Below are 26,855 nucleotides of genomic sequence, written 5' to 3'. Positions count from 1 at the left end.
GCTTTACCTGATGGGAACTGTACGTTTGCCAAAACTCCTGACTCCATTCCATACACTCACTGCATGTGTTCTCCTGGGAACACTCCTGACCCCTACATGCCGTACACAAAGAATGGCAGTCGTACTTAAGTTTAACCAGTTTGGAAGAGCACAAATTCCCTGCGCAAACTCTAGATCCAGAGAAACTGGAATCCGACATAGCTACTAATTTCACAGAGCTACGCTAGCTAGATTAACAAACAGGATACTGAGTACTTCACCAAAAAGAGACGCCAGAAAGAAGTGCAACGAGATGAAGTAAACCAAACAGTTTGAGTCAAACAGACGCGCGAGATGCGTTCACAACACGCCTGAGATTGAAAACTGGTGATGTTTACTGGGCAAGTCTCCTTCCACTCCCCCCCCACCGGCATCCGGTGGGGTTGGGTCTCCCGCCAATTATATCAGCGTTCCAAACAAAGTTTGAAAAAATATATCTCGGACGTGTCGAATTTAAGAGATAAAAGCTTTTACAGTGTTTTGGTAAGGCATTATAATGAAAATGTTGATAGTTTGGCATTTGGCAAATCCTTGCTGGATCTGGGTAGTAAGTCTAAGCTAAGGATCAAACATGAGGCATCCTTTTTTCTGAAATAAGATTAGTAGGGGGATATCAATTCTTTGTTTTTAAGTTGCAAATTCATCTTCATCATTTTCCATAATAACTTACAGATTCAAAAGGCGAGAGCCTGGGAAGCATCTCATTAGTTTTTTTACCAGAACAACAATTTTTCAGATCTTGGGTAAAGACCTATTTCACCCATCTTGTTTATAACCTTAAGCAAATATTTTTCTGCATCATGGGGGTGTTTAAGCATTTCATATAGGATGATGTCCTCAACTGGGGCTGCAGGTTTCAGCTGAGGAGAGTGCTTCCTAAAATCTCTCAAATTTGGAGTTATATGACTAAAATTTCTCCAATTCTAAGTTTAGAGTAATTTGAACATCTCTAATAGTCCAAAACTTTGAAGAATTTCAGAAGAATATTTTCACAAGTTTTGGCTGCTTTGATGGGGACTGTAATCACCAAATCACTAATTTTCAAAGTGGGCAATGGAGAATGAACAAACTTCTCACTAACTTTTTTATTTTATACTAAATTACTCTTGATTAGGAGTTGATTCCATTAATATACCAGAGCTACAAGTTTTTCTCAGCTGTTGTATAAAATTGAAATTGCTTAACAAAAGCATGTTTATAAATTATTTTTGATAGACGAAAGGCAGTACTCATGTCTGTACTATGCTTTGGTCACCTTCCTCAGAATACCTGGTCTTGCTTCACCAGGAACTGCAGGCCTACTCAGTTTGCCCTTGTCCTTGGAAGAGAAGCCCTCAATCCTCTTTACAGTTGAGTCAACAAATTATTCATATGAATCCAGGCATGAGTTGAAGGATTCAAACTCTCTAATCTGATACCCTTACTAAATCTCTCCCAGTCTGCTTCCTCTACCTTCCATTTGGGTGGATACTTGAATTTAAGACATACTCACTCCAGAGCATATGTATTTTGGCATATATATATATATATATATATATATATATATATATATATATATATATATATATATATATTTATATATATATATATATATATATATATATATATGTATATGTACTACGAGTGGCTAGGTTAAGATCAGTTGTTTAAATAATTAAGAGATCATTTAAAATCAAGATGGCTGTAAACATTTAAGACATACTCACTCCAATGCAGAAATATATATATATATATATATATATATATATATATATATATATATATATATATATATATATATATATATATATATATATATATATATATATATATATATATATATATATATATATATATATATATATATAAATTTTTTTATTTCAGTCAGTCATTGATCTGTCAAAAAAGGCTATATCATTCATGTCAAGAAGGTCTTCAATGACTTTCCTTCTGAGTCTAAAATCTCACTAACCAAAAAGGTGGAGGGCACTGAAATATCCTGGGGCAAAAAAATTAGCAAATCTTAAATGTTAAAATTAAGGCTTAGTAGAAGTAACAAAGACCAAATAGTTAACATTTGTCTAAAATGACAGATAAAGTAACCACTTGCAAAAGATTGCGTATTTTTCAGTATTGAAGAGTGCTCTAATGTTTACTAACAATTTACAGTACCTCCATAGGTGTGAGCACTGATGTGGAAATTGTTTACAATACTCACTCTCTGTGCTTTATATCCATTTTTTGAGCTTTTGACTGAAGGACTCCTTCCTTTCCTGAAATAAGAACTTGTAAGTAACTAAAGTTCAAAAAATATTTCCTGACATACAACTGTTTTACATAAACCTTTAGCCAGCAAATGTGACTGGATACACCATTCAACTCTATAACTGCAAATTACCAGTGTGATCATCAAATGATGTCGCTGAGTAGTCCATTTAGTGAAACAAATCCATCACTCACGCCCTTTCTGCTGCAGATGAATTCTATATATTTGTCCCTAAAAGTGTACACATTTATTTTCATACAAATCAGAACAGTAAAAAGTCAAATGCAGATTGAACCTCTCTTCACACTAAATTAATACAACAGATCTAATATGGACTATCACTGGACCAACAAACTTACCAAAGTAACACAACCAGAGTAAACTATTTAATTCTGAGGACATTGCAGACAAAAATAAATCACTTTCAGGCCAATTCAGATAATAAAGACATACTATGAATGCTGGCCACTTGCAGAGAGCTAAGCATTTTTCAACTGCAGAGCTACCAAAACAATCTGGTTGTGCTTAACCATCACATTACTAACTGTGAGCAGAGACCTTGGTTAAAGTATGATCAGACTCTAACAGTGATTAAATACAACCCGAAGAGAATTTCCCTCTAACTTGAATTACAGACATTTCTTTGAATATAACCCCAATTTAAAATAAAAGCAAGCCTCATCATTTTTAAAATAATCTTCAAAGTGGATACAGGACAAATGTAGTTTCTGAGTACACCAACGAAGACAATCAATTTAAGAACCACAAATAAAAGTCTTGGCAATGAAGCTGGTCACAAACATTACTACCAGCTTTATGAATTCACTTAAATCTACATCTCACTTGCTATTCAGTGACATGCAACTCATACAAGCCATAAAAACAGCATATTCACTGTATTCATTGCTTCAAAGCTCTGCAGCTCTTAGTAAGAGTCCAAAAGCAAACAGGGAAGAATGGGATGAGGAGAACTGTTGTGTGGGAGGACAGGACTTCAGAGAGTTAGCATACTGTATTTCTATTTCTGTTACCTTGGGGAGCCACTGAATTTTGAAGCAGATATATAGAAGACATTTAAAAAAGTAGCAATCTCTGGCGTGTGTGAATACACGCAGGGCAAAATACTTAATATACATATATTACGCCTGCAGTGCTTGACACTTCAAAAAATGGAAGAGATTCTGAACTGGTGTGACAATAAAGTTCTGGGTTCATGACTGCAGTGTGTTGGGAAAATCATTCTGCAAAGGAGGTTTGATTGTTTTAAAAGTAAACTGGTGTTACAACAACAAAGATGATCAACTCCAAAAAGCATGTTAGCAAAACAGCAATTTTCAAATCAAAATACTTGAAAAAATTCATATAGTTTAATGAGCTGCAACTCATTTGGCACTTGATAAACAGAAAATGAAGTAGATGGGTTGCACCTTGTTAACTGGATGGTCTTGAATTTCACTTACCCTACCTCCTCTAGGTAATGAAAGTGACTTGGTTTCCCTACCTCAGTTTTTGCACCCTGGAATGGGCACTATGAATTTTGGTAATTATATATAAATGACCAATTTTAACTTAAAAATTGGCATCATTTCTTTGAATTTTACTTAATATTCATATATATGACTATCATATTCATAAGAATGGTGGGATGATGCAGCACTAGGCAAGGGCAGTAAACCCAACCCACAGAACATGTGATTGGTTTTAGTTAAACCAAACAAGTGACTTATCTGATGTAGAAATCTGCTGGCAGCACCTTACCTCAAGTCAAGGACTGACATCAGGGATAATAGACCTTTTAGGGAATGCCGTGCTCAGAGTTACCATTACAGAGTGATTTGCTTTACTCAAGAGCAAGGAAGTGACACAGTGCCAAAGACTGGATCATACAATATCGGGACAGACCAGAACAAACTAAAAAATACCTACTAAACAGTAGGTACACTTATACCCATGTACCTTCATACTCCTGAAAACTCAACACCGAATATTTAAAAGGAGGCAGGAATGGTTTCCTCCTTGCAGTTCAAGCTAAGATGGTCCGAACAGCAACTATGGGACTGAACATAAAGAAAATTTTCATAGGTGACTTCCACATCCATTAAACGGTAGGATTAATAAAGCTGCATCTCCATTGTGCAACATAAACATCTTCTAAAGATAAAGTCTTTATAGAATCCAAAGAAACAGCCACAGCTGGTACTTCACGTGCTTTACTGACAGCTCTGAAGATGAAATTAAAAAGACATGGCACATTTAGACAAGAATACTAAGGGTCTCAACATAGCACAATAAATTATCACACCTGCCCTTAGAGGCTTTACTCTGAGTATATAAACCTCAAGGGTTCTAACTGGACATAAAGTACCTCGTCCTCATTCCCCAATAGTGAAGTCAGATTTGCAACAGTGATGGAACAAGAGAGGAATCTGGCTTTCACTTCATTTTTTTCCCCCGAAAGTGGCAAAAACAACAGGACTGCATCACAATTTATAACACCAACCCTTGCAAGAAAAGCTTACAACTCATTGACTCTTCACTAAGAGTTTTAAAAGTTAAATCCTTTAAAGAGACTTCTTCAAAAGGTTCAAAAGGTGATTACATCACAAAGAATCCTAATACCACACCTAAGTTCCAACCAAACTTTCTTGGGTAGAGATCAGGTGCTCTAACTCAAATGATCTAAGGATTTTAACCAGTAATGATAACAACAGAAAGTGTTTTGGTAATATCTGAGGAACCAAAAGAATCATATGATGTTGTCTACAGAGGTATGGGAGTAGGAAAACCCTCTGACTGACACCAATTCCAGTAAGTGTTCATTAGCTGATCCTCTTTTTGAACTTGTGCCTATCTCCTGTGCAGTCTGTTTCTTCAAAGGTTTCTCCTCCTGACCACAAGAGCATTAGTCCCTGCTCTCATTTGCCCATGTAACTACTGCCAGCGTTTTGACATGTTACCTGTAATCGTTCTCCTGTACACAACACTCCCTTTGAACGGCATGTGACTTCATAATCTGTTTTTCACAGAAATGTTTCCCATGCTTTGGGTTCTCAAGTTTTTTTGTAGGTGGTCAGCCATCTAAGTTTTTGCCTTTAGACACGTCTTCTCCAATTAAGAGGTTCTCCGCTAAGCGCTCTTCATTTCGACACCTTTTCCAATTCCCGAATTGACTGACTGATTGACTGATTTCATGTTCTCCGCATCGACAACTAAGGTCATTGACACCAATATCATTTGTTAAGAATGACAAAATCTATATAAAACCTGTGGACAATGACTGGTTTATATTATGTTAAATAATAAATTAAATCTATGTATAGTTATTGCAGGAGATCTATTTCAATACAAATTTAAAAATGCCACTGGCATCATAAAAATACTTCTTCCCTGAGGACTGGCTAGAATGTACGGGCAATTCTTGTCTCAAGCCTCAAGAGAAGGCTTCTCCTCAGGAATAGAGTGGAATATAGAATTTAGGCGAAGACCAAGAGCTGAGACCTATAGGTCATTCAGCTCTGAAAGGGAAATTTAGAGTAGAAAGGTTTGAAAGGTGTAACAGGAGGAAAACCTCGCACTTGCACTATGAAACAATTGTTAGGAAGGGTGGAAAGTAATTTGGAAGAAAGAGAATAAGAACAGAGGTACAGTAAAAGGAGCTTCTCAGGTCCCTGAGGATGTCATGCAATTGGAACTTGAAAAGTTCAAGTGAAGATGCAATGCATTCCTACCCTACTGCTATTCTCCTTGCATTTTAATACATTTTTATCCATTTAGTAATTTATTTTTTCTTTTCAATAGGCGAGATCTCTTCTCTCTGTGTTTCCCTTTACCTTCTCTTACATCCTAATAAGCACCATATTTTTTGGAAGCTTAAATTTCAAGTCAATGGCCCTTATGGGCTTGTTCCTTATGATTAAGGTTCATCTGAATAATAATAATAATAATAATAATAATAATAATAATAATAATAATAATAATGATAATAATAATAATAATATAATAATAATAACAACGCACCGCCCAGTGATGTCACGCCCCTACTCCGCTGATCAGAGAGACTGCAGCAGCGTGACCTTCAAGCCTGAAAAGTTGGCTTGAAGAAAACTTCCACCAGCCAATAGAGGACCAGCTCCCCACCCCGGCCAATTAAAATTCAACAAGAGGCCTACCCACTGCTGACCCCCGACTATACCGTATATTGAGTAGATCCATCCTTCAACATCAATCTACTCCTACCTCAGTTGTGATCATACCCAGTTGAAGTGGAAGAAACGTTGGCAAAATAATTGTACACTCTAATTAACAAATACATACATTGTAGAAAACTCTACGGATCATGTCCTCCATATTTAAATACACGGATATATGGAGTTCCTGAATTTCGACTATTTTCCTCCTGAAGATGAATAACATAGGACGTTGCTTGCCCGATGCAGTAGCATAGAAAAAGCAATAACTAGAAAAATGGAGTAGACTCTATACAAATTAAAAGCAGCTGATGCAGCAATTTCATTTAACATTACCTGTCTAAAAGAGGGTTTTCTCCTGAAATATTATTAACAATAATAATAATAACAACAACGATATCTGAAGCACCAGGGCATAATCCAAGTCTCTCTTTCAACTGACAAGGCAAACCCTTTTATGGACAGAGAGCAGAACATCACCTTACTGCGATGGAGTGTGCCTTTCATCTGGGAGTGTGCAGCAGGCTGTGAAAACCCACTCAGCCCTCCCATAACCACCAGTTAATGACCATGGTACCAATTTTATTGACTGCTCCAGCTTGCACTGAAGATGCTCCTATATAAAAGGCTATGATTTGTATTTCCACAGAAACAAATTACGATAGCCACAAAAGGGCAATAATTAGTCCTGTATTAACTTAAAACTTTTATTCTTAAAGTAAGTTAATACATTTACAACTTGCAAAATTGGTACAAACCTTAAAAACTTTAAATAAATTGTATCAATAAACTGAAGAAATATGTGAAATAGAATAACAAAATATATGAAATACAATAACAAAAGCTAACAGACCAAAATTTTATTTTACTTAGGGACTGTAATACAGTAATCATATCACAAATTATATTTTTATATCATATCATAGATCATATTCGTAAATCTTGTATTCAGTTCTATTTCAACATAAATGGGGGTAGGTAATATAACATTATTATGCAGCTTTCATGTGGCACTTGAATTATATAATTTTACTTCAACATTAGTAATTGAAATGCAGAGTAACCGGCAATTTAAAGACACATACTCTACTTAGGAAAGCATGCATGAATGATAACTGTACACTGCATCTGCTATGAGGCGGTTCTGTCAATACAATCAAAATAGCACTCTGTACTTTTACAATGGAAGAGTAAGAGTAAGTGCACCGTCTTGTTTATAAGGTTGTTTTCGCCTTGGCTTTCAAAATCCACTTCATAAGAATGATCAGACAAGTCATCCTCTCTCCCTCTCTTAGAAAGTATCTGGTCATTTCTTTCAGTTTTTGTTCATTTTCTCTCCTTTAAATTAACCCATGGAGTGCAAACTTTATAAAAAAAAAAAAATCAAAACAACTTTCCTTCCTACCATTTACTTGCTGGTTTTCTATACAGTAACCGCAACTTTATTCCACTCAAAACAGTAGAAACTGAAATTTCCTAAGTACCAATAACGCCTGTAATTTCTGCTGATAAAACACTGTGCAAATGATATGCTCATGCTCCTAACCTCCAGGTACCATCAACATCATAATAAAAAAAGTTTTACCTCAACTTTGCCCTGTGAGGTTACAGCTTATGTGAAATGAATTTTCTCAACTATCTTTGGTCCTATGCACTTCCTGCCTGAACATCTATATCTTCATCTTTTCCCTTTTTCCATGACTTCCTGGACCTTCATACTGCTACTTCCATATCTAGTGCCTTTCTGACCAACTGTTCCTCACATCTTTCACATATCAAAACCACCTCAATCTTTTACGACCACAGCCTTTGTCACAGCCTATGAACACCACATCTCCATCAATTCCTTTTTTATTATATCTCACCATCTGCCCACAAATCTTGACCTTCTAGTGTTACACCTTCTCAAAATGTCCATGTTTCTACTGTACTGATCAGTAAAGGCCCTATGTATCAATCTTAGTATTGTACTGCTTTATCTATCAACAGAACACTTTTCATTAATCAGAAGTCTCACACTCTCTCCTCATGTCATCCATGCTGTAGCTACTCTCTCAACTCCTGTTTATTCCACTGTGTTCACAAGGTAACCAAAATGTTCTACATCTTCTATATCTACCACAACTACCACCATCTACAGGAGTTTTTTTTCTGTGCATAAGTGTAATAGAGTAATTAAACTTGTAATAACATTAATAAAACTTGTAATAACATTAATATGAAATAAAAATTTATTATACTGTAATTGTTGAACTATATCCTAACTGAACAAACACACTGTGGTGAGCTTTGAAGGCCAAGGTAACACCAATTAGTGAAAATTTACACTTAAAAACCTGAATCTAAAGCCAATAAAAATATGGTAGACTGAATAAAGCAAATGTAATATTATGAATTTACAGCGTGCAAATTTAAACTGACAAATAAAAATTGAGACAAAATAAAATCTTCATACTTTTCCTTTCCAAATCTATTCAAGAAGAATGACTGATGGACAGCAAGCCATTCTTTCTCCATCTGCAAGAATGTAATAATTTTCCTTAGTTTCCAATAATTTTCTATCCTTTCACTTCAGTTTCTTGCCATTTCTACTTCACTTATGTCTTTTCTTACTTCAAGGTGATTTTATGTTTCAGTTTACTAAACTGTAAAGTAGGTTCATTTTTTCTCTCTTTCAGATAATTTTTTATTCTTTGAAGCAACTCTCTCTCTCTTTCTAACTAAATTCTTTTCATTACTTTTGACAGAAAATCCACAATATTACTTACACAGTACAATACATATTATACAATTCATAATTACTAACTTCACTGGGAGATAGGCATGCTAGAACATGTAAACAATGTATTCTCTATGTTTGTATTAAGAGGTTCTCTCTTGTCTCGCAGCTTGGGTACTAGCACTTCTAGCTCACAACTGGATGACCCATGTTTGACCATCAAATTAAATGGGACCAAGAGGGAGAGATGGGTGCATTCCCTAAAAATTCCAGTGTGCCTTTATTCACCTAAGCAGGAAATTATGTATCCCACCAGGAGTCCAGTAATTAATATGGTACCTTGAAGATATTTATACAGCATATATAACAAAGAAGAATACATGCTGACGACAAATCATTGGAAGGAATGTTTCCTAATACAGTACTGTACATTAAAAATATAAACTTGAGTAAAAGTACAATATAAATACAGAAAAATACTAATGTATGGATATATGATAAACTCACTATGAATAGTTAAAGCAATACTATTTAATGAAACAGGAACTGCTTCATTAATCTAAAAACAGTACACATGGCTCAGCAGAATTTCAGAATAGAAAACTGGATATAGAAAGTGAGCAGAGAACTTAGATTTAAGAGAGCTTTTGCACATGTTCCAGCTAGATGAATGATTTTAACTGTGACAGAAGTGTATCTTAGTAAGCCTTTGTGCTGTGTAAAAATTTGGTAAAAATCCATTAGTATGAATTCTTAAGCACATTTATTAGTCTCATACTGAGCACAAAATACCCCAACTAAAAAGGGACAATACAATTAATATACCTGAATAATATAAAAAAATTCAGCTCTGCTAACTTGTAGTTACTTACAATGAGGGTAACAAGTTAAAGGCTTTTTTACTTTTCTGTACTTAGCACCACAGCTCAAAACAACTAAGACGCCAAAACAATAAGTTAACCAACAAGAGACCATGTAGATTCTAGTTTGGTTGTAGCTTTATTTCCAACTCATATCAGTAATTACATCTCAGGTTAACTTAAGGGCCATAATTGCCTAAACATATAGATAAATGTAAAATGCAGTGCTTAGATGGTTATATTATCAACCTTGCCAAACACTGCAGCATCAAGAGAAGCACCAATTTTAAGGTCTAACTCTTTGGTTAAATGCTGAAGTAAATACTCTAATGGCTCCTTTAAACATATCCTGCTCTTAACACTAATTTCAAAAAAGCCTATGTTGAACTTCATTGGATAAGTAATACTTTTGCTTTTTACTTTTCTTTCCTTGACATCAATTTTATTAGCACAGAGCACAACCGGAATGCCTTCACAAACTCTCATAATATCTTTGTGCCAAAGTGGGACATTCTTATAGGTCACACGAGAAGTCACATCACAAAATATGATGGCAGCATCTGCACTCTCATAGTATGCATCTCGTAAAGGTCCCAGTTTTTCTTGCCCTGCTGTATCCCACAGACTAATAATGCTTTCTCCATGAGATGTATTCACAATAATTTCTGTCTTTTCGACACCCATGGTGGCTATGTATTCATGCCTGAAACCTTCACACTGCAATCGTGAGACATAGCTGGATTTTCCTGTCCCTCCATCACCTACAATAGCAATTTTATATCTTCCTGGCTTCATACAGCTGCTGGAATCTGGCAATTCACCCACATCATCTAAAAACTGTTTCTCTGTTGCCATGACAAGTCTATTTGGGTTCACTGCAACAGAAAAAAGGGGGGAGGAGGTTGGAGAATCAAAGCTGACAAATGTAATATTCTGACATTCTTATCTATAAATGTTAAGGATGACAAAGTTGAACAATCATGTACAGTATTTACGTAATACAGTATCATTCAATTTTGTGTATCCCATAAAGCACCAGTGATCTGACTTCTCTGATAAATGAACAGTTGCGTGAAGCTGCAATTCACAGAGGTATATAACCAAGTAACCTGAATATTTGGGATGTGGCAGCTTTTATTTTCCAAGAATTAGGTTTTCTTATCCAGGATTGTATCACATGAGTTGACAGTGATTGCTGGCCCAGTGTCTTCCCTCAAATTTTTCCCCAAAGAATACAGTGGCAGCTAAACTCAAATTTATATTCTCTCTCCCTGTACTGAGTACTGCTGAAGATTTAGAATTAGAATATAAAATTTGGGCCAAAGGCTAAGTGCTGGGGCCTATGAGGTCTATCAGCTCTGAAAATATTGAAAAAACTATCAAAAGGTGGAAAGTAAGATGGAAGCAGATATGAACCGAGTTATAGTAAAAAAGACTGACAGGGTTGCGATTCTTATGTTTTGTTTTTGGCGTAAGTGACTAGCTCCCCCCCACTTTCAGGAAAGGCCCACCCCACTTTCGGGAAAGGAGAGGAATAACACTGCAGAGAGGCTCCCACTCTGTCATTACTTGGTAAGTATGTATAAAACTTTATTTTATTATAAAAATGTCATTTTTATATAAGTAACTTACCAAGTAATTACTGTACATAGCTCATTCCCACATTGACAGGAGGTGGGATTCACGGACTATTCTCCTCCCAAGCATTAATAAAAATAATGAGTTGAGAATAAAAAGATATTGCTAGCATCAATATGATACTTGTTGTTTTCTTACCTGGTAAGAGAGCTGCTGCAGAAAGTTACTGCCTCTGGTGGTGCTCATCTTACCCTGTAGAGGTGTGGCAGTATAGCCAAGTGTCACCTGCTACATAAATGGGGACCTCGCAGCAAAGACTTCTCTGAACGCTAGCAAAGTAAAAGGCTGCCCCTGCCAGCAGCGCAGTACCAACACACAATGACCAGATAACAACGCTGTTACCTATAACAAAAAATTAAAAACACCACTACCCAACCATTGCAAGACCTGGTGGGCATCCCAGTACAGAGTACCCCCAGGCTCCCCAATGACTCAACACCAGTTTCCAAGGCTAAGAGTAAGAATGGAAGAAATGCTTCCTATACTTCCTTCCCCAACACCATGCCAGCCACCGATAAAGACCCAAGATATTGCAATTAGTAAAAACCGTTTCAACATCACATAAATAGTGTGACGTAAATACTGACTAACAATTCCAATAAGTGGATTGGAGAATGGAAGAAAGAGAGAGATTATACTTGAATGCTAAAGACGTCATCACGGCCCTAATCTCGTAAGCTTTCACTTTCAAAATGGGTGGAAGCTCTTCTTCTACTTGGGAATGTGCCTCATGATTGAGATCTCTTAGGAAGAGAGGGCATTCTTTGAGAGAGGTTTGCGAGGGGTTCTTCACTGACTGCTGTAAGTTATTGAAAGGACCTCTTATATTGCAAGAAGCCCTACAAAAGGACCTTCCCTTGCAAGAAGCACAGAGTGAGGAAATGTGGTTTCAGGCAACATGAACTACCCATGAGGATGGCCACAACCCTTACAATATTGTTGGGTGTTTATTATATCTATAAGGGTAAAAAACAAGAAAAAAGGCAACCAAAAACACACAAGTGAAAGACAATGAGCAAAATATTCACCCTCACTCAAAACTTTCCAATGGCAGTCGAGACAGAAGAGCACAGCACATCTTTAACTCCAACAAGGCTGAAATGAAAGTGAGTTTGATGGTTGGCGAGTGACGGATACTCCCCCACTCACACTCCATCCCCACCTGTTAACCACCTGGTTAACTACATTGTTACAAAGTTTCAAATAGCTTCCAGTTTGAGCTGAAGATGCTCCTGTATATAAGGTGATGGTTGGTATTCCCATACAACCATTCTACATTTCATAATTATTAACCACTGCCTTATTAAAGGCTTACTACTTATTATGAAAGGATGACTAAGGATATGCAAGATGATCCCGGCATACCTACCAAAACCTCCTCATTTAGTGAAAAAAAAATACCCAATAGAGGAGGGAGGCCCCTCGGTCAAAGGCTAAGGTCTGTATCAATTAAAGTTAATTTTAAAAACTAATTTGTACCTTTACTAGGTATACAAACCAGAGCCTTTTAAATAGGAGTGTCATCAGTGCAGGCTGGAGTGACTGTTGAACTTGGTATCAATGTCATTAACTAGAGGTTACGGGGGGTGAGTGGGGAATAACTCTCACTCATCTTACATCATTATTCTTTTTCTTTCAGCTACAAGGTAAAAGTAGGGTAGTTGAGGTGTGATTATGATAAAAGGCTCTGGTTTATATACCTATGAAAAATACAAAAACTTCCTTAAAAAATCAATTTGTTCCTACAGAAATGCAAACCAATGCCTTTTATATAGGAGACTTACTCCATAGGTGTGAGGTAGTATCTGACAACTAACTAGAGTTGAATCCTACCTGGAAATGCCATGCTAATGGTTGCACATACAAGCGGGGGAAGCAATGACTCCTGTAACCTCCTACTAAAGTCTGGCAAATGGGTTAACAGACCAGTATAGCCTTGGGCACGAGTGAGCTTCTGACCCACGAAGAAGACTCCAAGAAGGGAAACTGCTTGGATGAAACCTGACAGCTCTACAGTACTTACAACAGGCTTTAGGTTTCCCTAAGATGGAATAGAAGGGAGTTGGAAGAGCTTTGATGACAAGGAGGTGGTGGAAGGACAGTGCTTCCCCTCCTCACTTGAGTCTAACTTTCCTCTTCTGGAGAGGAAGTTATCTTGGGAATGAAGACCGCTACTGGAAACTCAACAGCGCTGTGCTCCTTGGGGTTGCAGCAACAGCAGGCAATTTCATAATAGTTACAGCAACAGCAGACACAGAGGGCAACATCATAAAAGTTATAGCAACAGCAGACTAAGGTGAAGGCAGACTTTGGCAGCAAAGAGGAGAGGTAGGTTAAAACTTGAAGGATACATCTTTTACCGAGCACCTCACAACATAAGTAAAATCTCCCTACATCAGTAATACTACTGAAACTAAAAGGAAGATTAGTAGTAAAATAGCAGGGCTCCACCTAATAAACAAAAGGGATAAGTTATACTTCTTCACACCTCTGAAAGACACATTTCTCAAAAACAAACACACAAGTTCAACTTACCAGAGAGGAGTTCAATAACATGTCCTCACACAATGACAGCTGAAGAAAAAACTTAGTGACAGATAGTGAATGAGGGGTATTCCCCAACTCACCATTATTACCCCAGTTAATAACCTTGTTTCCAAGTGCAAAGTTCAATAAACATCCCAGCTCACACTAAGAATACTCCTATGTAAAAGGAAATGGTTTGTGTTTCCACAGGAACAAATCAAAATCTTAAAGTAATTTCTAATTTCCTAAGTATACAAACCAGAGCCTTATAAATAGGGGTATCCTTCAGATCAAGCCAGACACAGCCATTAAACTTAGTACCAAAACGGTTAACTGGTGGTTATGGAAGGAGGGGGGGGGGTTAAGTGGGAGAATATCCTTCATTAACCTGTCTTCTCCAACCTGTTTTTTCTTCAGCCCCTAAGACAAAGCAGGGTGGTTGAGTTGGGAACTGGATAACTAGGAAAAATACATATTACACTAAAATTAAATTTGTTATTAAATACAAACCATTGACTTTTATGTAGGAAACTCACTCCTTAGGTAGGAAAGCCTGTCTGTCAACTAACTGGAAGTTGAAAGTCTACTGGGAAATACCTAATAGGTCACTTGTCAATGATGGAAAATGAAAATGAAATTAAAAGCTGTAAAAAGGCATACGCTTTCATACTGGAACACACTCACACAATAAATACATTTAAACTCATGCTTCCATACATACTCACTAAAAAGGTATATTAAAATTTAAAATAAATTAAGTAAAATCATAAAATTTACTTGTTTTAAAATTTATTATACTGATTGATTGTTTTTTTTATATTTTTCCAATTAATTTGCAGCTTCTCATGAACATTAAAATGGGTGCTATTGAGAACGTTGAAGATTCTGACAAAATTTCTTCTATCGGTCTATTTCCAAAATTTGATAATCGCTGCACGTTATATTTTGGACATTCACACAGTATATGCTTAACTGTTATCAGCACATTGCAATCTGGGCATTTGGGAACAGGGCCACATGGACTGTTCATTAAGTGTCCATGTGTCAAACGAGTATGGCCTATTCAAGACGTGTCAGAATTACTTGTGCTTGTCTCTCTCTTTGATATGACGAATTCCATTTTCCAACACTGGATTTTATCTGTTTTAATTTATTATTTTCAGGTTCTTCGTTCCATATATTTTGCCATTTTTTTTACAATGACTGTTTTTATGTATTTTGTATAGTCACTGATAGGGATGTCTACATTTGTTCTTGTCATGTGGACCATTTCTTTAGCTGCTTTATCAGCCTCTTCATTTCCCTTAATCCCTACATGGGCAGGGATCCAACATATTTCAATATTTTTTCCCTTATTATACAATTTCTGGATCGGGGTCCCGTGTCACCCGGTGAAACAGTCCATTCAGCACTTATTTCTAGGTAATTCCGTTGCTAGATACCAGAGAAAGCTAAATGAAATGCTGGAGTTACTACCCCAGAGCGAGCTCCACTAGTTGGAGTCGTGTATGGAAAAGGGTGAACTACAAAAACACGGAACCTTATCCTATAGAGATTCCCAATGTCAAAAGTCCCAACGAGAGAGGTGCCGATACAAGCCCATGCACTACTCGCGGACTGTATACAAGGCAACACTAGCCACATTCCATTTTAGCACGTTTTTTCGTTCACACGTAATTTCGTTGTGATCCTTATTTTGTGCTCTATTTTGGATTTTTATGGCATCCTCGCAAGGTTCTTCTTCAATTTCTTGAGTACCAGTGTTTTGTTGTTTTTAGGCGATTGAGGCTTCTTATTTTCCTTTAGTTTAATAATTAAAGGAATTTATAACGCCCGTCTCGATCTCCTCTCACGTCGTCTCTTGACCTCTCTTGGTCTTGGATCGGCATATTTGTTTTGTGTTTTTTATTTGTATCCCTTTTTATTTGGGATGTTTTACCATTAATGATCCCTATCTTTAGTGGGTTTGATTAATTTTTGTTTGTTCTCTACCCATTTACTACGGGAAGTGCTGTTTAGCGTTTAGGCTACGAGCTACCCCTCGGGCCCATTCGCTTTTATCATGGCTTCATTACGAAAGTGATTTTATTATGGTAGTGATGTTTAGCGTTTAGGCTACGAGCTACCCACTGGGCCCATTCGCCTTTATCATGGCTTCTTTACGGGAGTGATGTTTAGCGTTTAGGCTACGAGCTACCCCTCGGGCCCATTCGCTTTTTATCGTGGCTTCATTACGAGAAATGTTGTTGAGCGTTTAGGCTACGAGCTTCCCCCTCGAGCCCATTCGCTTATTATCATGGCCTCATTATGCTTTATTTTTGTCACTCACTTCTCTTAGCCTTTGGGGATCTTATTTTCATTGGTACTGTTACGGTTTTTACTTTGTTTTTATAATTTTGTTTATTTTGTGAATTTTGTGTTCCCTTCCTGGTCAAGTGCTGTCTTGCTGTTTAGGCTACGTGGTTCCCCCTCGGGCCTATTCGCTTCTTATTTTGGCTTTATTTTGCCTTGTTTTAGACTCACTTCTCTAAGTGTATGGGAACATGATTTTCATTGTTACATTTAATTTTTGACCTTGTGCTTGGATGCTTTTGAATTTAACTGGAGGTCGGTCATGTCCCTTCACGTCCATGTTGTGTTGGGCCTGCCTATCCTCCTAGATGTACCTTATAGACAATTTTTGTTTTATTATGATTTTTTTTTTTTTTTTTTTTTTTTTTTTTTTGAGTTATTTGTTAACCTTTACCCCTCTCCTAGGCTTCCTTCCTTTACATCACAGTTAGGTTAGCCTAGGGGTTGGCTGTAACACTTTTTCCCTTCGGGGAAAAAATTCGTTTAGAGGGGACGATCTCGATCTGTATGTATGAGTTTCATGTCGGTGATCTCGTTCTGTACATGTGTGTTTTATGTCTGGTGCTTCCCTTTGTTTGGTTTTGACTTGGATATATTGCCTACGTCCACCCTCTCTCCCTGTTTCGGCTTTTCACTTAGGCTAATGTTCCTAATAAGTTAAGCTGGAATAGCGAGGGTTTACCTGCGTAGCCTATCCTAGTTCAATCCTTCTTTGGGTTGCTTACCAATGGTGACCGGGAGTGCTCTCCCACTCCTGTTCACACTTCTTTTACCGACTATATATATGTTATTTTGTGGTTTCGAGAGTCCCCTTCTCTCCCTTTTATCCTTTGCTCTCTCTCTCCCTTGGTTTGTTTTCAAGTTTGTTAACTTTCCAAGGCTTGAGAGCAATTATCCTTATTTTATGTTGTAGCCTAAATCCCCTCCTCTGCATTGATTGATTGTCCTTCGGTGTGTCTGAGTTGACACTCCACCTGGACCTGGAGGTGACCAGGAGTGCTCTCCCACTCCTGTTCACACTCCTTTTATCTTTCATTGCTCTCCTGGCCGTCAGAGGTTTTTGCCCTTCCTCTCTTTTTCTCTCGCTCTTGTCGTGCAACACAGCTTACATAGCGAGGGGATCTATGAGAATCTCTGGGCGCCCGGGAGTGCTGTCCCACCCCTGGTCGCTGCTTTGGGTTACCAACCTCCTGGCCTATCCTTCCCCTTCCTTTTACGTCGACTATTTCCCTTCGTGGTGCTTCCTACATGTTCGCACCTCACTGTTGGGATCTCATACGAGGCCAGTTAGCGTTCTCCACCTAACTGTCTTCTGCTTTATTTACTTTCGCGTTCCCCCTCCTTTTGCTACTACCTGTTCGGTGTTTCGTTATCTTGTTGGGCGCTCTCCTTGCTTACTGCTGCGGTGGTTTTAGTGTTTAGCGGTCGGCGTTTATTCCCCACCGCTATCACTTCGTTCAGGATATCCTCCCCGGGGTTTTCCTCTCTTGGCTCGGAGTGCGCCCACTTCGAACAGTTCATAACCTTCCCACATTTTGTTCAAACATGATCGCTTCGAATGTTCCGTTGACTCTGTTTTTATGTCTATGAGTTTTGTCCTGTTAGCCCGGTTTTCTCTCCGATTTTCTCCGGGGTTTTCCTGGTCTGACTAGGCTTTGGCTGCTACGGTACTCTGCCCGCATCCGTTCCAGCATGCCTTTTTCTCATATGTTTTCGGCTGGTTTTGTCAAGTGCAGGAATGCTCCGCTATCCTGCAACAAACCAGCGGTCACGGAGTCTATAGCTCCCATTCCGGTGCGCAGTCTGTTTTGGATTTATAGTTTGGCACGGAAGGTTATGAAGTACGCTATGCTCTCCTCGAGCAGGCTTCTTGATGAACCCGTAGGTTTTATATATACCTGTCGGTTTCGTCTCCGCCAAACTCCGCCTCATGTGACTTATTCTTGACTCGGAAGGTTGTAAAGTACGCTATGCTCTCTCCGAGCAGGCTACTTGATGAATCCGTAGGTTTTATTTACACCAGTCGGTTTTATCGCCGCCAAACGCCGCCTCCTTTGGCTTATTATTAGTCGTTTGGCACCCGGCAGGTTGCGTTGTACGCTATGCTCTCCCAAGCAGGCTACCTGATGAATCCGTAGGTTTCATATATACCTGTCGGTTTTACCTCCATCAAGCTCCGCCTCATGTGGCTTATTAATAGTCGCTCTTTTGAACTCCGCCTCAATTTCACTCCGCCAAACTCCGTCTCCGGGCGGGATTCTCGTTAATTCGGTAGGTTTCATATAAACCTATCGGTTCTCCGCCTCTTGTGGCTTATTAATAGTTAATCTTTCGGTGTTTGGGCTCTCTCCGGGCGAGATTCTCGGTGGGTCGGTAGGTTTCATATACGCCTATCGATTTCCTCCGCCAAACTCCGTTTCCGGGCGAGATTCTCGGTAAATTGGTAGGTTTCATATACACCTATCGGTTTTTCCTTCGCCAAACTCCGTCTTATATAAATTATTGATAGTTGTTCCTCCGGTGTCTGGGGTTCTAATTTTTCCCCCTCCTGAGGCCGGCCGCAAGTCTCGTAACTCTTCGCCTCAAGTTAATTGGTTACGGAGAGTTTTCTGAAGACGCCGGCCTTCTGTCTCGTTCTCGGACCTGTGAACATCGTCCCGGAGCGATAAGTAGGTGCGGGAATAATTGAGGCAAACCTTTTCCGCTTAGCTCGGAATTAGGTGAGGCAAACTTTTCCTTTAGGGGATTCGTTACCTTCTCATCCCTTTTCGACGGTTCCTGGTCTACCGTCCCTAAGGTGAAGTCAAAAAAAAAAAAAAAAAAAAAAAAAAAAAAAAAAAAAGACCACCCTTTTTAAACCAAGAAGACCCGCTCCGGGGCCCCCTCAGGGACGTCTCGGATCTCTAATCCGGTGCCATCTACGAGTTTGGCTTCGTCTTCTGAAAGGGGACACGGCCCAAGCAAAGCAAGGCGGTTACCCCTCCTTCCTTTGTTGAAAACTCTTTTACGGGTCTCCTTATAAGGAGCTCGTTATGAGGGTCATTGTCAACCTATTAAACTAACTATCTACATCATGGTCCATGCCTTCCCTTTCCCAGGAGCTTAAATCCCAAGAGATTAATCTCAAGACTCATTGTCAATGGATCACCTGTTAAGTCCTGCTCCGTTCCGGAATTCTATCGTTCCGGACATCTCCACCTCTTTTCCCCTCCAGTCTGGGGAATCTTGGTGCCTTCCCTTTATGCTTCCCAGCATGAAGGCACCCTCCTGTCGGGGTGTGGGCACGGAGGTTGGTGGAAGGGCATTTCTTCCCTTCTGGTCTGGTATCCTCTTATCCGGGTTTTACCAGACTGTCAGAACGAGCATGGCATCTGTCTGGCAGGATCCATAAGTGAGCCCTCAGCTAGGGCTGGACACATCGTCTCCTGAGGACTCTAACGGAGTGGCAGGTGGAGAATTCCAAGTTCACGCCAGCTGTGGGGTCTTACCGTGCTCTCTTTGAGAGCCCTGTTTCTTACCCCTTGTGCTCCGGATGTGGCCCCTCTTATCAACAGGCTTGTTTTGAAAATGTATCGCTGAGGCATTTCCGGGAGACAGATATCACAGATACATTCACAGTGAATCTTCTAACCCCCTGGACTACGCTTCTAATTTATTCAGCGTACAGCTCCTAAGCTTCCGAGTCAATTTTCGGAAGCTGAAACAGGGTGTAAGTCAGGCTTGCCCGTTCCGCCTTGAGCTGAAAAATCTTATGAACAGTTTCACCTGGAGAATTAATCTTTTCCCAGGTGGGCGTTGTTACGCCCATCTGGGGCTACTATTGTTACCCAGAGCCTCCGTTCTCATGGGTGTCTACCCAACGAGCAGAAACGGTCTGATCTTGCTGGGACCTGCCCCAAGTCCGGCAAGAAGTTCATGTAGTTCAAGAGCCCCCTGCTCAGGCGGTGGTGCAGGCTCTTCAGGTCTCTGCCCCTAGACAGCCGTCAGCTCTCACTCCCAGCCTCCACCTCGCTGTGTGCGGGTTCAGCCAACACATCAGCCCCTTGTAACACCCCGTGTGTCTCTGCCTCCCCACGGGAAAGAGATAGCAATGCCCGCCGGGTTTTCTTTGCTTCATACGAAAACCTAAGGAAAAATTTTCACTAGACATTTGGCAAGAGGCTCTGACCCTCGGGGTTATCATAGGAGCAGGGATGCATCCTACTCCTCTCCGAGAAATTGGGAAGGCTTTCGCTTCACGGGAGGCAATCAAGCCTCCTCCCTGTAGTATTTCTCATATGGGTGGGAGGCTGTACCATTTTCGGGGCCACTGGAACTTCAGTTCCTGGGCCCAGAGTATAGTTATCAGGGCCCGGGTGGAGCTGGACTGTTGTTCCCCCCCAATCAGGTTCAATCAGCCTCCGGCCAGAGTTCTGGGGGTCTTTGCGAATGGCCTGTCAGGCTTTTTCAGTCTGCCAAGGAAGTTCCCTTCCACTGGAAAATTTTTCCGGCGTGTCCCGTTTGTTTTCCTTATTCATGCGGCAAGTCTCGGTTGCTTACAGTCTTGTGGGTTCGGATCCTACTGCGCCGTGGGAGCCGTAACCACCTCTATAGACCTTTCCGACGCTTCCTTTCACATCTTGGTTGCAGAAAGGTCCTATCCCTTCTTGGGATTCAGACTCGGGAGCAGGCGTGCCCCTTCAGGTTCATGCCCTCCTCAATGCGGCTCCAGAGTCTTTGCCAGTTTGAACAATACCGTAGTTCAACAGCTCCGGTATTAGGAGGCTATGCTAGCTGCATATCTAGTTGCCTGGCTCATTTGGGCACCCAGCGTCCGGGAATTGCCTGAGGGCGCCAGTCATTATAATCGGTTTCTAGTCTTTGGGCTTCTAAGTAACCAGGAAGGAATCCCACCTGATTCAGGAGGGTAGCCTTCCGTAGTCATGAATCCAGTGGAAGTGGAAAGAGATAGCAAGGACATCTTATCATTTCATCATCTCAAGCATACCTCTCCCGTGCCCAAGAAAAGGTCCTGGTTTTCTCCAGTTTGCTTCAGTGACGGTTCTCCTTCTGAAGTCAAAGCTGGAGTTTATGACCGGGGTATGGTGGAGTCAGGGACGTGTCTCCTGATTCCTCCTGCTTGAATAGTGGCCTCCGGCCTTGCACAACTGTCAAGTGCTTACCGAAGTCAGTTCCTCTCCAGCTTTCCCCTCCGGCCTCAGTATTCCACACCGTCACCTCTCTGGCGGGTGAGGTGGTTATTTTTGGCCCAATGGAGTACATGGTACTTAGTCGGTCACGCGTTCCGACAGTTCCATATCAACGCTTTGGAGGGCGGTGACAGTCTTCCTGTCCTTGGGAACTCCCCCCAAGAGGTTTCCTTTTAGGCTGGTTCTGAACAAAACAGCAATAGTGCGCTGCATGTAAACAGGTGGTTTTGGACTCGAATTGCTCTGTTCAGGTTATGGTTCATTCTTCTCCATAACCAACAGACGCAGGTGCCTCTGTCTACCACCCTTCTCGTAGGGGTCCAAAAGGTCACTGCTTTTTCCCTATCCAGGGCCTCCCCCCTGGTGTCGGAATAGTCCTTAGGCGGAGCATCATTCAGGTAGTCTTGTGACCTTTTCCTGGGCCTGGAAGTAGGTCTGTTTGCAACCCAATTCAGCCACAAACTATCAAGCTGTCCCGTCTGGTATAAACTCAGCCTGCGTCAGCCCCAAACTCTGATGTCCTGGCTTTTGTGGTCTTTGTGAATCTTACAGTTGAGGAGGAAACTGATATTGGTCCTGTTATTACTGTTTTCCTGAAATCAGTTAAGGGATCCTACTCTACCGCAGTATGGTTCTGCAGTTAAGTAACTAGCACTCTTCACATAGTTTTCGAAGCTATAGTACTGATGCGGCCGCATTGGCCTCAAGGAAAGTGTTTTGTTGGAACCAGACTCACAGGCCCTTAACTTTCATCCCTAAGGTCTGTGTTCGTCTAAGAACAGTACTCAGTCCACATTCGGTTTCCTGGTCTTTGAGTAATGTATCGGAGTTAGCTTCGGTAACCAACAATCATCTTGTTCTTATCTTTCCTTGTTAAGGAAGTCCCAAAAATTTTTAATCAGCTTAGCTTCTAGCGTTAGTTTTCCTGTACTGTCTGCCCTGTCTGGCGGAACCAATCAGTTTGGTTTGTCAGAACCAATCAGTTTGGTTTCCCTCATCAGGGGTAGTGTTGTGAATTCCTCACCCTAACTTTCTATCTACAATTGAAGGTCCTCATTTTCGGTGGTCACCTTGGAAAGTACTCCCCTTTACAAGGTCTGTTTCTGTGTCCAGTTTTCTCCTTGCAGGCTTTTTAGACAGGACCTCGCAATTTTGTCAGGTCCTCTCCTTTAAAAAAAGGGGGCACTGTCATTGGGTCTGCTATTAGGCAGGAAGTATTTTCTTAATACAAGCCTATTCAGGTGCTTTTCTAAGCTCATGATCTTAGACGGTGACCACTTACATTATTTTCATTACATGAACTTAGAGGACCTTACTAATGTTCAGGGTAGAATTCTCCTAGTTTTCAACGTTTCTATTTAAGTCTTTAATAGCATAAGAATGATGTTTATTTCTCTGTTACTATTTCACCGGGTGACACGGGACCCGATCCAGAAAAAGGATTTTGACAAAGGAAAATCTATTTCTGGAGAGGGGCCCGTGTCACCCGGTGACCCACCCCTGTTTTTCTTTCTCTCCCTCCCTGATAAACTTCATTCTAGTGAGGTGGGTGCTAACATGGAATGCGGCTAGTTTTGCCTTGTATACAGTCCATGAGTAGTGCATGGGCTTGTATCGGCACCTCTCTCGTTGGGACTTTTGACATTGGGAATCTCTATAGGATAAGGTTCCGTGTTTTTGTAGTTCACCCTTTTCCATACACGACTCCATCTAGTGGAGCTCGCTCTGGGGTAGTAACTCCAGCATTTCATTTAGCTTTCTCTGGTATCTAGCAACGGAATTACCTAGAAATAAGTGCTGAATGGACTGTTTCACCGGACATATAAAATAATTTTCCTTGTCAAAATCCTTTTTGTGGAGTGAGAACTTTATATGTTGTACAATTTATTTTGGGATTATAGCTTTGAATAGCTTCTATAGCACTTCTGGAATCACTGAAAATTACAAAATTATTGAATGAGACTTCTTTAATTATTTTTATAGCTGATGCTATTGCACATAACTCAGCTGTAAATACAGAGGCTTTGTCTGGGAAGAGAGAACTGATAAATTTTGTTTTGGGATACTGCAGCATATCCCACTCCGTGTTCTGATTTAGATCCATCTGTATATATTGCGTAATGTGGACCTTTTCGGTTTATATGCTCTACTGCATGTTGTCTTTGGTATTCTGTTGTATATGAATGGTTTTTTGATAAATATTTCAAGTGTGTACAAATTCTCATTTTATTCATTGTCCAAGGAGGAGGTGATTTTAACATTACAGGCAATTGTATATTTATATTTAGTGACTCAAACAATCTTCTAGCCCTAATTGGGAAAAGAAGGTGGATGATTGTTTATAAATACATCTCTTAATTCAAATAATTTTTTTGGTTGGAGAATCATTTGTCTGAATTCTCAGAGCACTTTTCATTGTTACTAGCTCTCTATGGAGAGACAGAGGTAGTTCACCACATTCAACTTGTAAAGATGATTTTGGTGATGATCTAAAGGCTCCTGAACATATTCTAAGACCTTCATTATGAATTGGGTCTAACATTTTCAGCGTTGCATCCTGATGCCGAGCCATATATTTCACTTCCATAATCAATGATGGACAGAACTGTTGCTTTATAAAGTAAAGTAAGGGTATGCCTATCGGCTCCCAAAGTAGTGTTCGATAGTTTTTAATTAGATTTAATGCTCTTTTACATTTTGATTTTACATGTGTTATGTGGGCTTTCCAGTTCATGTGAGTATCAAATACTAATCCCAAAAATTTTGCTGTTCGGCCAATTGGTATACTATAGCTTATGATTTTTAAGTCTATTTCTTCCCCCTTTTTCCACTCTTTATTTTTAAAAAACATGACTGCTTGAGTTTTATCTATGGAAAATTTAAAGCCTACAGATGAGGCCCATTCATCTATTTTTACTATGCTTTTATTAATGATTCGTTCTGCATGTTTTATTCGAGATGCTGAATAATATATGGCAAAATCATCCATATACAGGTTACTTTTAATACCAATAGGTAGATTATTACTGATATCATTAATTGCTAAAGTAAACAGTGTTCCACTAAGGACGCTTCCTGTGGAACACCATTTTCAAGAGGAAATGTTCTAGACAGAACATCATCAATTCTCACCTGAAAACTGCGATTTGTCAAAAAGTTTTGTATAAACCTAGGTAAATGTCCACGGATGTTGTTGTTTTGTAAAGTTTTTAATATAGCATACCTCCATGTAGTATCATATGCCTTTTCAATGTCAAAAAGACAGCTACAGTAATTTGTTTTCGTTCAAAACCTCTTCGTATATGGTCTTCTAAGTTACAGAGAGAATCTAATGTAGATCTGTTACACTGTGACCCAAACTGAGTGGGAGTTAAAATTTTATTTTCTCGAATGTGCCATGTTAGTTGAGCATTTACCATTTTCTCTAGTAATTTGCACAAACAACTTGTTAAAGAAATTGGTCTGTAATTGATTACATTACTGGGATCCTTTCCAGGTTTGGGGATTGGAATAATTATAGCTTTACGCCATTCATCAGGAAATAAATTTCTAAGCCATAAATGATTATAAAACTCTAATAAGTATGACTTTGCCAAAAGGTGCTAAATGGCATATCATTTCAAAACAAATATTGTCACCTCCAGGGGCAGATTTATTGCTGTTCAAGAGAGCAAATTCCATCTCTTCCATACTAAATTTTCTATTATAATATATATCTTCTATTGTTTCAAAATTTATTGTTATTAATTCTATATTATTTTTTTTTTTGTGTAAATGTGTCATCTAAATTTTTGTCACTACTTACTTTTGCTAAATTTTCTCCTATTACATTACTTTTTCTTTTGGATCAAGTATTCTTTTCCCATCTTTTATTATGGCATGTCTAGGTGGTTTAACATGGGTACCATTTATTTTCCTGAATTTTTCCCATATTTTTTGTATGGGAGTATTATTAGAGAGATCTGATACATATTTTTTCCATGAAATGATTCTTCCTTGAATTACTTCTTTTTAAATTTTGCAGATATTTTGTTATATAGAGGTTTTAATGTATCAATTTCTAATAATAATATAGTCAGTTTTTTAAATTTTCCTTCTAATATTGGTAATTTTTTTATTTAATTTACTGAACTTTCTATTCAAATTATCTAATCATCTTCCAATTTGGTGTTTTATTTTTATTAATTCTGTTAGTTTTTCAGACCACCATGGAACTTTGTGTTTTGTTGGATGAGATTTTGATTTTGGTATTGCTTTATCAGCAGCATTTTTAATGAAATCAACAAGAAATTTATTAGTTTCATTATGGTCTTTTAAATATTCAAATGGTGGGATATTCCTAGTGTGGAATTCATATTGTTCCCAATCTGCTTTATAAATGTTTATACTGAGGGATATGTTTGGTGGGGTTATTTTGTAATAAAGAAATTAATATTGGGAAATGATCACTTGTATGCAAGTCACCTAACTGTATTCCAGTCCAATCTGTCTACTATGTCTGCTGTACATAGAGTTAGGTCAATTGAGGAATATGTTCCATGTGTTTTTGAAAAATATGTGCTGATTTCGTTATCATTTATACAGCACATGTCATATGAATCTATGAATTCTTCTATTTTAATTCCTGTTCTATTTGAGTTTGTAAAATTACAGTCCCATATTGGGTTGTTGGCATTAAAATCACCTACTATTAATGTAGGTTCCTTAGTATTGTTAAGTAATTCTTTGATTTTATCAATGTCATAATTTTTATTAGGTTGGTTGTATAAATTATAAATTACATAATTATCATTTTTTATTCGTATTTTAATACTTGATATTTGCAGATCAGTAAATTTTACAGGTACTTTGTCATAACATACTTTGTTATGTACATATATAGCAGTACCTAAATTTCCTTCTTCCTCTCTTGATGCAGATGCTAAGGTATATTTACCTATTGTTGATATTGTTTTGTTGACATGTTGTAAACATAATATCATTGGTTCATATTCTTTTAGTAACCGTTGTATTTCTCCTAGGTGTAATCTGGTCTGTAGACCATTTACGTTCCATCGTGATAATATAACTATTGAAAATATTTTTTTATAGCGTTCGGGT

General features: G+C 38.9%; 1 protein-coding gene across 1 annotated transcript in view; it reads right to left on the bottom strand.

Moving 5' to 3' along the window:
- Nucleotides 1-9,660: 9,660 nt before the first annotated feature.
- Nucleotides 9,661-26,855, bottom strand: part of LOC136835136 (uncharacterized) — a 39,030-nt gene continuing 21,835 nt past the window's right edge. Inside the window, exon 2 of the mRNA XM_067098336.1 lies at nucleotides 9,661-10,925. Within this exon, the coding sequence (XP_066954437.1) occupies nucleotides 10,279-10,905 (627 nt within the window). The 5' untranslated portion in view covers nucleotides 10,906-10,925 and the 3' untranslated portion in view covers nucleotides 9,661-10,278. The remainder of the gene's footprint in view (nucleotides 10,926-26,855) is intronic.

Source organism: Macrobrachium rosenbergii, chromosome 55 (genome assembly GCF_040412425.1).
Source record: "Macrobrachium rosenbergii isolate ZJJX-2024 chromosome 55, ASM4041242v1, whole genome shotgun sequence".
Lineage (NCBI taxonomy): Eukaryota > Metazoa > Arthropoda > Malacostraca > Decapoda > Palaemonidae > Macrobrachium > Macrobrachium rosenbergii.
This window is presented reverse-complemented; position numbering and strand designations above follow the sequence as displayed.